This window comes from Buteo buteo, chromosome Z, assembly GCF_964188355.1.
Source record: "Buteo buteo chromosome Z, bButBut1.hap1.1, whole genome shotgun sequence".
NCBI lineage: Eukaryota > Metazoa > Chordata > Aves > Accipitriformes > Accipitridae > Buteo > Buteo buteo.
This window is the reverse complement of record NC_134204.1, coordinates 9,769,168-9,784,934: the sequence shown is the minus strand read 5'-3', so window position 1 is coordinate 9,784,934 and position 15,767 is coordinate 9,769,168. Positions and strand designations below refer to the sequence as shown.

Below are 15,767 nucleotides of genomic sequence, written 5' to 3'. Positions count from 1 at the left end.
AGCCCAGCCGGTAACAAAGGACCACACAGCCACTCACTCACTCCTCCCTGCCCCCCTCCGGTGGGATGGGGAGGAGAATCAGAGGGGAGAAAAAACCCCAAAAACCAACAGGAACCTTGAGGGTTGAGATAAGGACAATTCACTGGGACAACACAAAAGGAGAAGTTACAACAACGGTGCTAATAAAAGACTATACAAAAGGAGTGATGCACAGTGCAACTGCTCACCACCTCAAACCCAATGCTCCACCACTTCCCCCACCGAAAGCCAAGAGACTCCCCAGCCTGCTCCCCATTTATATACTGGGCATGATGGCACATGGTATGGAATAGCTCCTTGGCTAGTTTAGGTCAGCTGTCCCAGCTGTGCCCCCTCTCAGGTTCCTGTGAAAATTAACTCTATCCCAGCTGAACCCAGGACACGGTGCTCACACAAATGGTTTAAGACACTGCTCAGTCCATGCATTTAGCATTTAGCTCTCCAATTGAAGCTGTGGAGGGGCAGATATGGCCCCATGTTTTAGGTGGTAAGTGATGAAAACAGCAGGATTTTGAGCAGGACATCCTTGCCATGTTTAATTTCTCCTTCTTCTGAAACTCCTGAATCTTTTGCTCACCTTTGCGTGCAATAAAGAAAATGAAGAAAACCACTCACTCTGTCTCATGCTGAAAGGGAAAAAAAAAAGAAAAAAAAAGTTGGATTTGAAGAGTGAGTGGAAGGGGTGTGGTTACTCAAGAGGTGTGGCAGGCATCGCCAAACTTATTTATAAGCAAAGGCAGCTCTGCTGGGGAAGAAACCTTGCTCAGGTTTTGTCAGCTGCTGCTTTTTCCCTGATACTCCTTGAAGGGCACCTCTGCTGTGATGGGGAGGCAAAAGGATGTTCTTGCTACTATTGAGAAGCACCTGAGGATCAGAAACAAATTAGTGCGGCAAGCACTGGCCGAGTGTCTGGGGACGCTGATCCTGGTGGTGAGTCTGTGCTGTGGTGTGGGGATGCTCTCTAACCCCTGGATGGGGGGTGGGAATCGCCCCAGTGAAGGGGCTGCACTGCTGCCAGAGTTTGCACTGGGGATGAGGCCAGCTCTGGTGCAACCTGCCACAAGAAGACTAGAGGAGAAGCCTCTACCCACACAAAAAAAATTCTTGCAAGTTGGTTTAGGACGAACTTTGTGGTTGCTGCTAAAGGGTGGGCTCTACAGAGCTTGTTGGGTGTTTGGGGGCTTTTGTGTATCTGCGAAGTGCAGGGAGCAAAGTGTCTCTGTGTAAGCAGCAAGCGTTTTGCTAGAGATCATGAAAAACTTCCTTTCTGTCTGCCCTGGAATATGTTCTTGGCACTGAAATACTTCAAGAGTTATCACCCAGGGAAGTGAAAGATTTTTCCTCACCTCGCTTTGTTTTCTTTGTGCATCCAATGGACAAGAAGTAGCCAGAATTTAAACTGTTGCAGTGTTTTTTTGATGTCAGCTGCAGGTTCCCCAGAGTTTTATCAGTGGGGCTGCATGACACTGTGGCAGCCCATGCTGGCAGCCGATCAGGAGCTTGCACTCACCGTGTGTGTGACAGCACTGAGCTGTCAGTTGACGTGTTTTTAAGTGGTGAATGGCAACAAAATTCTTCTGCCTGTTGTAGCGCTCAGTTTCCAAAAGGATGGGATATAAGGGCTAAAGCAGGGTAGATACCTGTGTAAGTGACTTAGTTTTCAGGTGTTCTGAGTGGCCCTGGCTTGCTTTGAAGCTAAAGGCAGATGTGAACAGCTAGGACAGTTGTGCATGAGGAGGGGGGAGCAAATGCCAGTGTAGCAAAACTGGGACAGGGATATCTGGATATCTGGCTTTGGGCATCTGCATCCGAAAATGCAGGACTGCCCAATCGGCCACAGGTTTGATGTGTTGACATTGCTGCAGAAATGAGTTGGTGTTCGCACAGTGAATACCTGCAGGTGAAAGTTCCTCTGAAGTGGTGTAAATCCAGAGCAATCCTAATCCTATAGGTTTCAGTGGAGTGACTGTGGGTTTACACCTCTTTGTAACTGATGGCAGGACTGCCTGGGGGGAAATCTAATGATTGGAGGAGCTGAAAGCAGAGAAAGGCTTGATGAAGCTGCATGTGTGCCTGGGAAACAACACAAAAGGACTGACACACAGTTTTATGCTTTCATAAAGAAGATTATTTTTTGTTGAGGAAGAGAGAGGGCTATGGAGTCTTGGGTGGGTGGATATGGAACTCTGCTAAGACCCTGTAAAATGCTACCACTCTTAAAAGAAAGCAGCTTCGCACAGTGCAATGGCTTTATCATCAGAGTGACCCAGCTTTGGTGGTTTGCCAACAAGTCTTGTTGATTTTTCAGGGAAGTATTACTTGGAATTAAGGTGGACAGAAGCTGATAGGAAAGTGATTAATGGGTAGAAAGTTGCTGCTCATGAATCACTGACGTTGCTGGAGTTAGTCTCATGATTGAAGCAAGGTAAGGTTTGTAAGGTGGAATAATGTCTCCTGCTAGCCAAGTTAATATTGCTGAGAAAAAAGGCAAGAAAAAAGGCAAGCCTTTAGCCATGTGGATACGAGCTTTCAGAAGGGCTCATGATCCAAAACAAGTTATTTCTTCTTCTGACTGTATTAGTTGGCACAACAGAGACTGCCTTTCCCTACAGCCTTGCCTCTCCGTGGCAGAGAGGAGATGCAATGTGCTCAGAGCCTGAGGAAAGGTTTGGTCCAAAATCATAACCAGCCTCCAAAATGAGGGTGGTAATGGGCACCCATCAGCCAGGCTGGATGGTGCACTGACAAAAGTGGGTAACACATGCCTTGCCCTCAGGAGCACCACACCTGCTGTGTTTTAAAGTGACTGTGTAAGTGTGCAGGCAGATCCCTCACCTTGTTCAGGGATTCCTGAGCTGGTGTCTGGGGGCAAAGAATATGCTGGGTTTAGTGACACACTCAACTCCATCTCGTAGGTCTTTGTAAAAGTCACCTAGGATCTCCTGCAGCAGCTCCGCAGTGGATAGAGGGTTGCGGGTACTCTGTGTCCATGTGGGAGAAGATGGGGTCGGCTGGTGGGAGAAATAGGAAAGTCCCAAACACAGTAAATGGTCCCAGGTTGTCAGCAGCCTAAAACAGGGTACACAGAGAGGGAAATGAGTTCCAGAGCAGCAAGCCTGAAATATCAGTCTGCTGGGCATCAATCTCTTTCTGCCTTGGAGCTGTCCCAGTCTATTCTTAATGAAGTGACACTCACAGGTTTTATTTATTTTACTAAATTCTATTTTTTTTCTCCCTACCACCTGGATTCCTTTGCATCTTTTTATTATATCACCTGCCTGAAATAGAAAGGGCCTTGAAGACCACTTTCTTCCCCTTTCAGTTGGCCTGGGTAGTAATTTGAATTGGATAGTCCCAGCAGAAAGATTGTCATTCTGTACCTTGCAAAAGTCCCTGCTGCCCACCCTGCTAGCAGGCTGAGCTGGGCGTGCATGTATTTAGCTGCATTTGAGCCCAGTAAACATCTGTTATGGGCTTCAGACAATAAAATACCTAAGGAAAGACCTGGGATCCATGAAATTGTCTTTGTGGGGGATGGAGTTGACTGAACACAAATATGTGTAGAACAGAACAGTATTAGGGATGGATTTAAAGTTTGATATCATTCACACTGAAATCATCTTCCTGAGCCCCAAGGGAGGGAGACTGTTTAAAGTTTGCAGCTTAATTTAAATTTCACTGTGTAATGTAAAACTTGTCCCACTGTGGATATTGGCATGGCTTCAGCTTCTTCCCTCCTCCCTTTCACTTGCATAATGACTGCAGTGCTCTCAAACTCTTCTAAAGCAAAGTTATTTCAGACCCCTGCAAAGTCTCTTTGACTGTGAGAATTAACCTAGCACTTGATTTTAATTTTCTTATTTTTTAAGGAGATTGTAAAGATAGCAAACATTAAAACAAAATAGTGCCTCTTTTTTTGAGATAAGAAAAATAATCCAACTAAAGCAGCCAAGCCCTGAATAGTGCAAAGGCGAGGTGCTCTCTGCTTGCAAGCTGCGTTTGCTCTGTACAGCACCTTGCACAATGTGGGTTTAGTCTGTGAGTAGTGTCCTTACTGTTACAAAAATAGTAATGCTGATTCTACCTTTCCTTTGATAATTAAGATTACTCCCCCCCCATTCAAAATGCACTTTCCAAGTGGCACTTTAGGTTTGAACTTTATACCCATGTTGGAAGCACCGCTTGATGGCAATAGTTAAGCAATGCAGACGCTGAAGGCATTTTCCAAGTTGCTTGCTGTTTGTGTTATTACTGTAGCGACTCACTAAAGCCAGACTTCCAGTGGCAGGCCTCTGTGCCTCCCTTAAAGGCTTGATCTGTTTGCCTTGCTCTGCTGGCTGTAAATACCAAAGCTGGCTCTGTTTGGTTTTTACATTTGCGGGAGAAGTAACTTGATGTTTATAATTGATTTCCAAGTTGGACTAACTGTGATTCACTGCTGTTGAGGCACAAAGAAAGAACAGAATGATTCCTAATTGCTTTTCAATTAGGACTGCCTTGACTTTGTGGCCGGGTGGGAACTTTTTGGGGTATGAGCGTGCTGCAGACCACAAAAACCAAAATAGCAAAGTGGTTGGGATGATCAAGGCAAAGGAAGCCTCATTTAACTGTTGGCAGTGCAGAGCTTAAAGTCGCTGATGATCCCGCAGCCATCCAGGGCAGCATGGCAGTTCCCACAGTTGCTGTTTGATTTGTGCTGATTTTCTTGAACCCAGCTTGTCGCATTTGGAGAATGCGTTTGTTTTTATTATTGTTTTGGGTTTTTTTTAAATTTCTAAAATTTCTTTTCTTTGTTAATGCTTTGCTAGACTTTAAAAGGGACTGGAAATCTTTGCTGTAAGCATGTTGAGTGCTGCTGATTCTTCCCTGCAAAGGGTCTGTGCTGCTGGGTGTGGAGGCGTGGGAAATGGCAGTGCGCTGCTCTCCCTCACCTCTTCCACTAGAAGAGGTTCAAGCTCTTCATTAACTGTTCAAAACCGTCCCTCCTTGCTGTCCTCATACAGGAGCAGGGAGGTTTCTCCGTCCTACAAACAGGACAGTTCAGGCACCAAGACACCCTCGGCGGGGAGGCAGCTTTTCCCCAGGAGTGCCCAACCCTGTGACCAAAACCCCACCAGAAGTATGGATCTTTCTAAGAGCTAAAGCCTCCTGATCTGAGGGATACCAGGGATATCAGAATAAGTATTTTTGCTTCCATGTGTGTGGGAGCAAGTTAAATAGAGAATTTCCTCTCTAATGCCCAACTGCGCTGCTGACAGTTGCTCAGGTTTCTTGTGCTGAGTGCCAATCGTCTCTCCAGCTTTGTGCAGCATTGCTGTACCGTGTGATGTATGTGTGGCACAACTTTCCTTAGACCCTCTTATCTCTCGAGTCCTGCAGTCCTGCCTGGCTCTGGGACAGCGTTTGGTGGGGAAAGAGCCGTAAACTGATAGACCATCTGCCACTGCCCTTGCCTGTAGGACTGCTTCTGTCCAGGCTGGCTCCAGCTGTGCTGGACAAGAAGCCAGACTGTGGGGTCTAATGTTTCTCCTTGCTTTGTAAATTGTAAATGATGACCAGTCTCGTTGTTTGAGAGATACTTTGAGGAAAGGCAAAAATGACAGTGCTCCTTGCACTGTTTTCGTGGCTGCTGGTTGTGCTGGCTGCAGGGGTCATGGAGTTGAGGACGATCTCTGCATGCTGCTTGAGCAGAAACAGCAATGGGGAATGGATCTGTCTTCAGATCTACCCAGCTGGGTCCCCCTCCTTGGGGAGGGCAGCAAGAGGCTGTGGGGGAGACTTACAGTGCCTTTAACCCCTTCTTGATTTGAGCTGCAGAGAAGGAGTTGGGAGGTTGTTTTGAACTGGCTGAAAGTGGTAAAGTGATAGTCCTCTGTTCCCTCCCCCCCCCCCCCCCAGCCTCCTCCCTTGAAGGGGCTGTAGGATAGTCTGAAGTTTCACTGAGATATGAAAAGAAGTGTCCCTTTGTGTGTCTAATGGTTAAAATCTTCCATCAGAATCTCGGGATCTCTTCCTTCAGAGTAGACACATGGTTTGACAGCCCTTCTGGCATCCTCCCCACTAACCAGAGGGCAGCAAGGGCTGAGCAGCCCTTCCCATCAACTGAAGTGATTAGGGTAGATTTACAGCAGGCTCCTTGCCTAATCTCTGGTTTATTTGCTGGCTGAAGAGGAAAGTTGTAATTCAGGTAATAACACTCCTTACGGGCTATGCCAGCAAAACTTTCCCATCTTGATTTAGTGATCAGTCTGTCTAAAGTCTAACAGCAAATGCATCCAGGCCTTTTGTGTTGTACCTGAAGGCACGAAAAAAGCACCAGCAAAGAAAAGAGAAAGCAAGAAAGGGAAGAAACCTGGTTGTTGTGCAGGGGAGTGCTGAATACTACCTTCCTCCTGAGCTCATATATGGAGCTGCTTTTCACAAGGTCTGCCTATAAACTCAACTTTTTATTGTCCTCCAAGGTCCTTTCCTACTAGCCTTGACTGGCTCTGGGGCTTTCTTGTGTCTAGCCATTGAGGCAGGGTGTTTTTACCTTGGGTGACAAAGCCAAATGGCCATTCTCCAAACATGCCCCAGACATAGGGAGTTTAATGTTTCCCTGAGTATGAAGTTTCACCTAGTGACTTGCTACCTTTTCCTGGTTTTGCTCCCGCTGCTTCTGGCTGTCCCCTCCCTTGTACAGGTTCTGGAGTTTGTCAGCCCCTCCACTGTTGAACCAGTTCAGCTCACGGATCCTGCAGAACATGGATTTTGTTGTCTTTCTTAGTGCAGGGAGTTGGATCAGCTCATGGGGAGTGAGAAGCCTCTCTGTTGGCAAGGAAAACCATTAGATCTACTAGAGCCAGTAGGATGAAATTAGGGAGCAGGTTTCCATTAACCTGGTTAATGGGTGCATTGACCTCAATTCATAGGAGAGTAGCTTTAATAGATCAGAGTAATGCTTTGTTGCCATCATTTTATTAGCACTTTAAAACTGCTTTTGAACTTGGCTAGTGGATTATGGGGGTATAACAGTTGACTGCTGCACCCACTGCCATGTGAGGTGCTAACCTGAGTTTCTGTTGGCTGGGATGTTCTTCCAGGTGTTTTGTTGTTGTTGGGTTTTTTTTTGTGTGGTGTTTTTTTTTTTTTTTTTTTAAAACAAAAAGAGTGTTGGAGGCAGGTTATTAAGAGAATCAGGGGCCATCTCCCCCTGGGGTGTGCACCACTGTCTCCTCACCATGGTGGTATAATATTGCCTAAGGACTCTTACAACCATTGCATGGACTTCAAAGCCACTGGGATAAATGCTGAATTACTTTTACTTGACCTTCCTTGCCTTTCAACTCAAGCTAGCTGCTCCTAAACACTTCTCTGCAAGCACTGGGAAAGGAAGACTTAAAAAATGGATCCTGAGGGTCTCCTGTCTCATATGGCCCAGGAAAAGGAATTGGAAGGAAAAGTAGCAAATGGCAGAAATCAAAATGGTGTGATTAAAAACTGTAATAGCCACTCCCATAACAAAACTGTGTAATGTCAAGCCACTTGCCCTAAAAGCATGGCTGAGCATGATTTGAACTGGTTCCTAGAAGTCAAGTACCATGGATGGATGTCATGCATGTGAATAAGTTCATGCTTAGTGGACTCCACTGGTGCAGGATGGAATTGCATATCAAAGTTCAAACCTGTCCCTAAATATCACCTTACTCTCTTTATCTGCTAAAGTTTTCTACAGTTATGCTGAATTAAGCCACCTAGTGCTCAGGGCTCATCTGATAAATAATTGTAATGCTCCTGTGGAGTGGCTCCAGGATGTTTTTACATGGGCCATAGACTCTCTGCTGAGGAAAAGCTGGACAGCTATTGCCAGGTGTAGGATGGGGGAGAGGAGGATGGGGAATAACCTCTCGAGAAATGGCAGAGCTGGCATTCCTCCAGGTTAAGGGAAGAGCTTTGTGGGTGAACAGGGAGGTGGAGTGAGGCAACCTTTACTTTGTGGTTTCTGCAACCAAAAGGTATGTGGCTAACGAGCCAACCACCATCCACTTGCAGAACTGCCAGTTCTTTCAGAGTGAATAACACAAATACCTTAATCACCAGGAAGAACTTTGGGTCAACCTTACCAAATTCAGATGCCCACTGCAGCTTTTTGTGGGCTCATCCCCTCCCTGGTCAGACTGATGTGCTGCGTGGCCTTAGAGAGGCAAACACCATGGCCAAGTAGTCTCTCCAAACTGCTGTCTAAAGCATGCCGGGGAGCATCTGGGGTAAGGGAAGGAATAGATGTCACCCTGGTCATTAGCCAGTATTTATTTGCTCAGTTGGAGCTATGCTTCCCTCAGTGGTTTGGGCATAGCTGGCAATGATGGCTCTGCTGCACAATAAACAAGACTCGTCTTTTCTGCCTTTGTCTGGGTGTCTTCTCTGCTATGGTTTCCCAGCTGGGCAGCTTAGGGTTAGGACACTGAAGGGGCTGTTCTGACTGCACTCAGTAGAGAGCAGTGCTGGCCATCCCTCTCATTAACTAACAAGTTCTGCAGGTTCCTTTGTTTTTTTTCTACACAAGGTCCTGTGGTGGGGACCTGGCTTCTTGTCAAGAGGCACCTGTGTACAGTGTCCACCTCCATGAGTCAGCCTGCAGCCTACCTGGCTGCTCCTTTCCCAGCAGGCTGAGTGCAGTGTTTGCTTTGTTAGTAATTCATCAGTTGTCAAGGGGATGGGAGGGGGATGAGTTAAGTGTGTTTTGGCTTTGCTGCTGGTCCGGATTGTGTGTTGCTCAATGGGCATGTCCAGTATTGGCAGGAAAGGTGAAGACAGCCACCCTTGCTGCCTATTTGGAGGCTTATCCCCTAGGAACAGGTACTGCCTCTGCAGCAGTTGAGTAATTCTGGGCTGATGGAGTTCACAGAAGCAGAAATTCTTGGGTGTGTAGATATGGGTATGTGGTCAGAAGAAATAAGACAAGCCTTGATCACTAGATTCAAGGATCTTGGGAGCAAGCTGTAATTCCTGTCCTAGTTTAAGGATGCTCTCAGTACCTGCTGATGTGATAATCCCTGGTATACACCAAGACTCAATTCAGGTGGAGTCAGTGGAAGACACAAGCTTACAGATGACGAGGATTAGGGGTCCTTAAATTATATGGTGGGTAGTGGAAAGACTTGGTAAGGCAGAAAACCTCCAGCTGGATGAGTGATAAACTGAACTGCCAGGGGAAACTGATTCCGATTGTTAAGGACGAGCATAGGAAGGATGACTTTTGGATGTTTTTGGGAAGAGAAGGATCACCCATTTGGAGCAAATGTCTTTGAGCAAGAGCATATGCTTCCCTTAGATACTAGGAAACACCCTTTACCACATGAAAGAAACAGCTTTTCTCCCCCAAAGTGCTTGGTGCATCCCTCATCTTGGACAGAAGGCCAAGCCTCTGGCTGTGCTGGTGGCCAGCTCTCTGTGGCATATGGACTTTTCTTGGTAGTGCCTGTGCCATGTTGGTGTTGCAGAGACAGGCTAGCTGTGTTGCTCTGATAATTCCTTACATAGGAAGGATAAGGGTGGTTTGGGATGGTGTGGGCCATGCTCAGAGTGCCCACAGCAGAGATTGTACCTAGGTGCCTGAAGAAGTGCAGGTACCTCAGCTCAAGGAGAGATCCCCACTCCCTCACTGTCAGCCAGTGCCACCTGAAACATGACTTCATGAATATCAGGCTGAATTTGGCCTTCTTCAGTCATGTCTGTATTCCCAGGCATTAGCAAAATCGACCCCCGCCAAACTATGTGCTACTGTGTCAAACAATTATTAGCCTTTTTTAACAATAAGGTACACAGATCCCTCATCTGAACAGTTGCACTGTAAACACCTTGGTCCAGGATGCTATATCTGGCTGATTCTTCTACCTACCACCTTAAAACTAGATGGTTGGACAAAGACTTCCAGCCTCCTGTGGTCCAATCTTGCTTTTGATTTTGGCCCTGGTTTCAGTTCCCCCTGTCAGGAGATAGGCTTGTCCTGTGTCCTTTCTCCTTCCCTGCTGTGCCTAGAGATAGTGCCTAGATCCTTTGACCAAAGGTTGAAGCTTCAAACCCTTTGAGTCATGGGTGGGCTGCGGTAGTGCATGCAAGTGTGAGAGCAGCAGATGCAGGCATTGGTCAGTAACTGGCCCTGATGTGAAACAGAGGGTAATTTCAATTCCTTCTTCTCCTCCTAGCTGTTTGGCTGTGGCTCCGTTGCGCAGATCGTGCTCAGCAGAGGTACTCATGGAGGCTTCCTGACTGTCAACCTGGCCTTCGGCTTCGCTGTAATGCTCGGCATTTTGATCTCAGGACAGATATCAGGTACGTTGTGCCTCTGCGTGGGCTGGATTTCACTTGTGACAATTACTGTGTAGGCCTAGATGGCTGTACTTTTTCTGTGTGGCACTGGTCTGGAAACCAGTGTCTCTTGGCTCATCGCTGGGACCCAAATTCTGCCTGTAAAAGTACACTAACCACCAACCTCTCTGCAGGTGGACACCTGAACCCAGCTGTCACTTTTGCCATGTGCTTCTTGGCCCGGGAGCCCTGGATCAAGCTACCAGTTTATGCCCTAGCACAAACCCTGGGGGCTTTCCTTGGAGCTGGTATAGTCTTTGGGCTGTACTATGGTAAGTGCAGAAACCTTGTGTGTTTGTTGGGGTGAGACTACTGCTCTTCGTGACTCACTGCAGGGAGGCTGGTTTCCAGATCAGAGAGAAGCATTTTTTTGCAGAGCAGAGATCTGGGAAACCTCCTTACTGTTTTTCTGGGAGGGCTTTCCTGTACTCATGGTGATGGGTTGAAGCCTCCTCAAATCAATCTGAGGGCCAACCAGCACTGTCAATTGGCAAGCCTTTGTCCTTGAGTAATGATCACTAGACCACTGGATGGCCCCTCTATCTACTGTCAGGGCTAAACCAGATCTTTCAGAAAAGGCAGTGAAACGCTACTAGTGATGGAGATTTCATACCTGTGCACTGTTCCAGAGCCATTTTAACCTTCTTGGTTTAAAAAAAAAAAAAAAATAGACTTCACCATGGATGTCTTCTGCATTTTCTTGTGTTAGCTTCCAGACAATGGGACTTCAGCAGCTTTTGCTGTCCTTATCAGTGATTCTATACCTCAGAAAGCATCCTAGAAATCCAGTTCCTCATGCATCTATTCCTCCTGAGTGGTGTTCCTCATCACAGGGCAATATTTAGTGGGCAAGAATTGACTGTTTGTGTTGGAAATTGCTCTTCCTCAAATATCAAGGTTGACATTTTAACTCAGACTTTGCCTCCTGATGTCTGTTTCTGGCAATAGGAGCAGTGTTTCCTGTAGCTGAGCAGAACATTTGGGTCACTAGCTTTTACCTGAAGGGAGGAAACTGCCACCCCAGCACCAGCAGCAATCACTTTTCTCTTTAGAAAGAAGCAGGGGGAACTACTTTTGTCTCTGTAAACATCAGGACTCCAGTTCAACACCAGTTACCTTTGTAGTTGGTGGGCTGAAATCTCCTCTTCAGAAGAGAGCTGATCCCATGTTAGCTGCCTAAACCATGGAAGAGCTACTTTCAGAAAGTATCCATTTTTCTTTCCACTGACCATGGAGGGAATCTAGATAGCACACTTAGGTTAGTTATCCAGCTTCTACATAGTTGTAGGCAAGGGACTGACTGCTCTACAAGACAGCCGTGAGACGTGAAACTAATTGTGTATTGACTTAGAGGAAAGTGCAAGATCAGCCCAAATCTTGTTTGCTGCAGGTCAGATTCATAGCGACATCTCACATCTTGACACCAAGACAGATACCATAGGCAACTGAGTGCCTGTGGGAGAGATTTGGAGTCACCTTAGTGTTTACTTTTTGGCTCTAACTCTTTCCTGGTGCCTGGCAAACAAGAAATACTAGGAACAGGGACTTAAGCCATCTGCATCAGAGCCTGACTGGTAAAATGCTGTGGTAGATCACGCCCTAAGTTTTCCAAATGAGTGTTTTCTCTACATCAAATGGTTTTGCAACACATAGCAATGGAGTGCTCAGGGAATTCTGCCTCAGTATTCATGGCTCTGTGGAGCATACGTTTTAGTCATCCTTCAAGAAGAGTCCTCTCTCTGATGTGTGTCGGAAAATGACTGACCTCTCTACCTTTCTTCCCGTCCCCCTCCAGATGCCATCTGGGCTTTTGGCAGTAACCATCTCTACGTAACAGGACAGAATGGCACTGCTGGTATCTTTGCCACCTACCCATCTCAGCATCTGAACATTGTGAATGGATTCTTTGACCAGGTAAGAGTGTGCTGGGAGGATGAAGGTGCGTTTCAAGAAGAATCTTTTGGGGTGGTTTTAGTTAAAGAATGAATTGCAATTTAAAGAGAAGATATCCAGGAATGTTTTTAGAGCTGACACAGGTATCTCACTAGCCCATAGGAAGAGCAGACCTTTACAGCCAGAAGGCTTGTGTTAAGGGGGTTAACCAGTGGTACAAGACTAGCCAGGACACCGGTGAAAAGGAAACCGCCTGCTCTCAGCCCCTGAAGAGCCATAGCATGAGGAAGGACGGCTCTTCCTCGCTCCCACTTTACTGCTGTGGCTGTTGCACAACCTAGAGGTCAACTGGGTGTGGGGTGGTGATTCTTGTTGGAGGTGACTCTCTCCTCCTTGAAGTTGCCATCAACCACAAAGGAACAGCAGCTACCCAGCTGTGGCACATTGGAAGCAGGTTCAGGAAGATGGCTTCAGCTTTTCTGGATGCTCAAACAGTTATTCATAGCTCTTCTGTGGGTAGGGAAAAAGGCATGGGCTTGATTGAGCCTGTGGTCTGCCAGGAGGAACATGTTCCACTCTCCCAATTCCCGTGGGTGCGCAGGCTACTGTGGTCTGATAAAGTGATGGGATGACAGTGCAGTTCTTCCAGTTTAGAAAATAAGCCCTAAATGCATGGGACTTCAGAGGAGCCAAATAACTTGGTTAAAAGATTAATCTGGATTAAATTCTTCTTTTTCTTCCTCCTCCCTCCCAGTTCATTGGCACTGCCTCCCTGATTGTTTGTGTCTTGGCTATTGTCGATCCCTACAACAACCCTGTCCCCACGGGGCTGGAGGCTTTCACAGTGGGCTTTGTTGTCCTTGTTATTGGAACCTCCATGGGCTTCAACTCTGGCTATGCTGTCAACCCTGCCAGGGACTTTGGGCCTCGTCTCTTCACAGCCATTGCTGGCTGGGGCACTGAAGTGTTCTGGTAAGTGCTCGCCAATGCAAACCTTGTGCATCAAGGGGAAAAAATTAAAAATCCCAATAGGTGGTATCTTTGGCACTATAAAGAGTCTTAGTGCCCATGAGGTGTCTTCAGATTGTATAAATGTGTTTAAAAGACACTGTTTCCTCTGCTCTGACTTCTTAAGAAAATCAGAGAAGCTGGGCAGTTTCCAGTGGTGAGAGCAAATGACGTAACTTTGCTATCAAGGAGGAAATTTAGGACCATCCATGAGAAGTTCAGGTGCAGCTTGAACATGAGCCTATCATCATTTTTTTGGTGGTAGAAAATGGAGGGTGTTTGTTATACTTAGATTTTGTTGTTGCTGGAGACAATGAAAATAACCACAAGCAATAAAGTCTACATGATGTCAGGGTCTGCTTTCCTGCAGGCAATGGGAGGGAAGTGAAGGTTCCTCTTTCAGGCACTGCAATTACTTCTCTTCTTCCTTGGAGGAGAGACAGTCTTGGAAATCCTGAAAGTAGCTATTCTGAATTGCTGGCCACCTGAACTTGCAGTGGGGGGCAATATCTGCCTTGGAAATTGCTGTGGACATGCAGGTACTATTGTCTTTTGCAAGTCAGTGGTGGTGTTTGGAGGTGACCAGATCTTGCATTGTTCCAGATCCAAACATGAATATCCTAATGCTTAGGCTGCAGTTCTTACCTTGTGCACTTTCTTTTTGTTTTCCAGGACTGGTAAGCAGTGGTGGTGGGTTCCAATCGTTGCTCCTTTCCTTGGGGCTGTTGCGGGAGTGATAGTCTATCAGCTCATGATTGGATGCCATGATGAGCCTTCTCCACCTGCCTCTGAGCAGGAAACTGTCAAGCTGGCTAACGTGAAGCACAAGGAAAGGGTCTGAGGAAGCTGCCACCCAGATCTGGCAGACACTCATTACTCAGGACTGCAGTTGGCAACGAGGAGGAAGGAGTTAAGAGCTTCAAGAACAACAGGAAGAGGTTTTTTTCCTGTCTTGAGATATTCTAGCCTTTTATTTTTTTTTCTTGTGTGTGTGTATCCCTGATGCATTTGCTTTAGGCATTTTCCTGTGAGCCTTTCCCCAAATGCAGTATCATGTAATCTTTCCCTAGTAGAAGGGTGTTGAGGACTGTAGGAGTCAGGAGAGAAGGGGGCATTGCTGTCCAACATCTCCAACATGGGCTGGGTGTTCAGGAATCTGAAGCTCTTTTGGGCTGTGTTGCTGGCCTTGCCTGTGAGGTTGGCAAACTGCTTCCCTCTGAACCTGTGTCCCAATCCGTAGAGTGGGGATCATGCAAAACTTAGATTGTTTTGCTAGCATGGATTGGGAGCTCCTACATCCCAGAAAAAATTTGCCAGTGATTTTACTGTGGATCAAATTCATGCTTGGTGTTGCTCTTAAGTCAGTAACTTGGCACTGTTAGGGAATGAACTTGTCTAAAGGATTTTTATTGGCCAAAGTTTTTATATCTCCCATGAGTTTGAGAACATCATATCAATCAGGTGATCCATCATGTCAGAGCAGAGAGTGAGAATGCACTGGTTTTTAATTTAATATTAAGACAAAGTGTTTACAAACCACTACGTCCTTGTGTTCTAATCACAATTTTTAATATTGCCAACTCCTAGAAGATAACACATAGAAAATCCTTGTTTTAGGAAGGGGCTAACCTGGAAAGAAACTTGGCTCCCTGTAGCAACCCTTCTAATTAATTAGCTTTGTATATAAACTGCAAGCAGCTAATCGCCAAGTTCCACTGCAAACACCATTGAGTGTTGCTAAAGTTGTGTGTGTTCATGTAAATTTCACAATAGTGTGTTTTTTTTAAAAAAATAGATTTATATATAAATATACTCCTTAAAGCTGTTACTAAATACCAGGGTTGGGATGAGTTCATTTAAAGATGTGTGGGAACTGCCTGTTCTCTAACAGCTTTGAGATACTGTTGGATTTTCCCAGGGTGGCCTTAGATTATGGCATTGTGTTGTTGGAACATCTTTTCTACCTTGCAGAATTACTGGGGTATCCCTGGTACTCACAGCTGGGGGAATGAGATCAGGCATCTCCTGTAGTAGCAGTGCTCGCATCTTAGGGGATCTTTGGCTCTCCCAATGCTTTATTATTACAGCGTGTTTGAAACAAGTAGTATCGGTTGTGAAAGGATTTGTAAGTCCCATGCATTAGAGAAACTCTTTCAAAGCCTGTTTCTTTAAGGTGTGAATTCCTTGAAACATGTAACTTTGTATACATTTCCAGTCACTAGAATGATTTATTCTTTTTTTTCCTTTTTAAAAAATAAAATGTTGATACTCACACTGTAAAATGCTACTGTTGGTTGTATTTTTAAGCAGCTGTCAGTAAACTTTACCATGGAAAGGAAGTCATCTATAGCAATAGCTTCCTCAAGCCCTTTTCCTCTTCAGCCTGTAGGAGCAAAAGGGAATTAACCCTTTCGGGGAATACATCTACACACTCCATTTGTGTTTTATTCCTTTCCCTTTTGGAATGGGCTTTTGGG

At 46.0% G+C, this 15,767-nt stretch overlaps 1 protein-coding gene across 1 annotated transcript; it reads left to right on the top strand.

The window, feature by feature from the left end:
• Positions 1-716: 716 nt before the first annotated feature.
• LOC142026546 (aquaporin-3-like) lies at positions 717-15,532 on the top strand. The gene is made up of 6 exons (XM_075019668.1): positions 717-969; positions 10,227-10,353; positions 10,524-10,661; positions 12,185-12,303; positions 13,037-13,254; positions 13,963-15,532. Exons 1-6 carry the CDS (start codon positions 862-864, stop codon positions 14,129-14,131), a joined length of 879 nt encoding a protein of 292 aa, XP_074875769.1. The 5' UTR covers positions 717-861; the 3' UTR covers positions 14,132-15,532.
• The last annotated feature ends 235 nt before the right edge of the window (positions 15,533-15,767 follow it).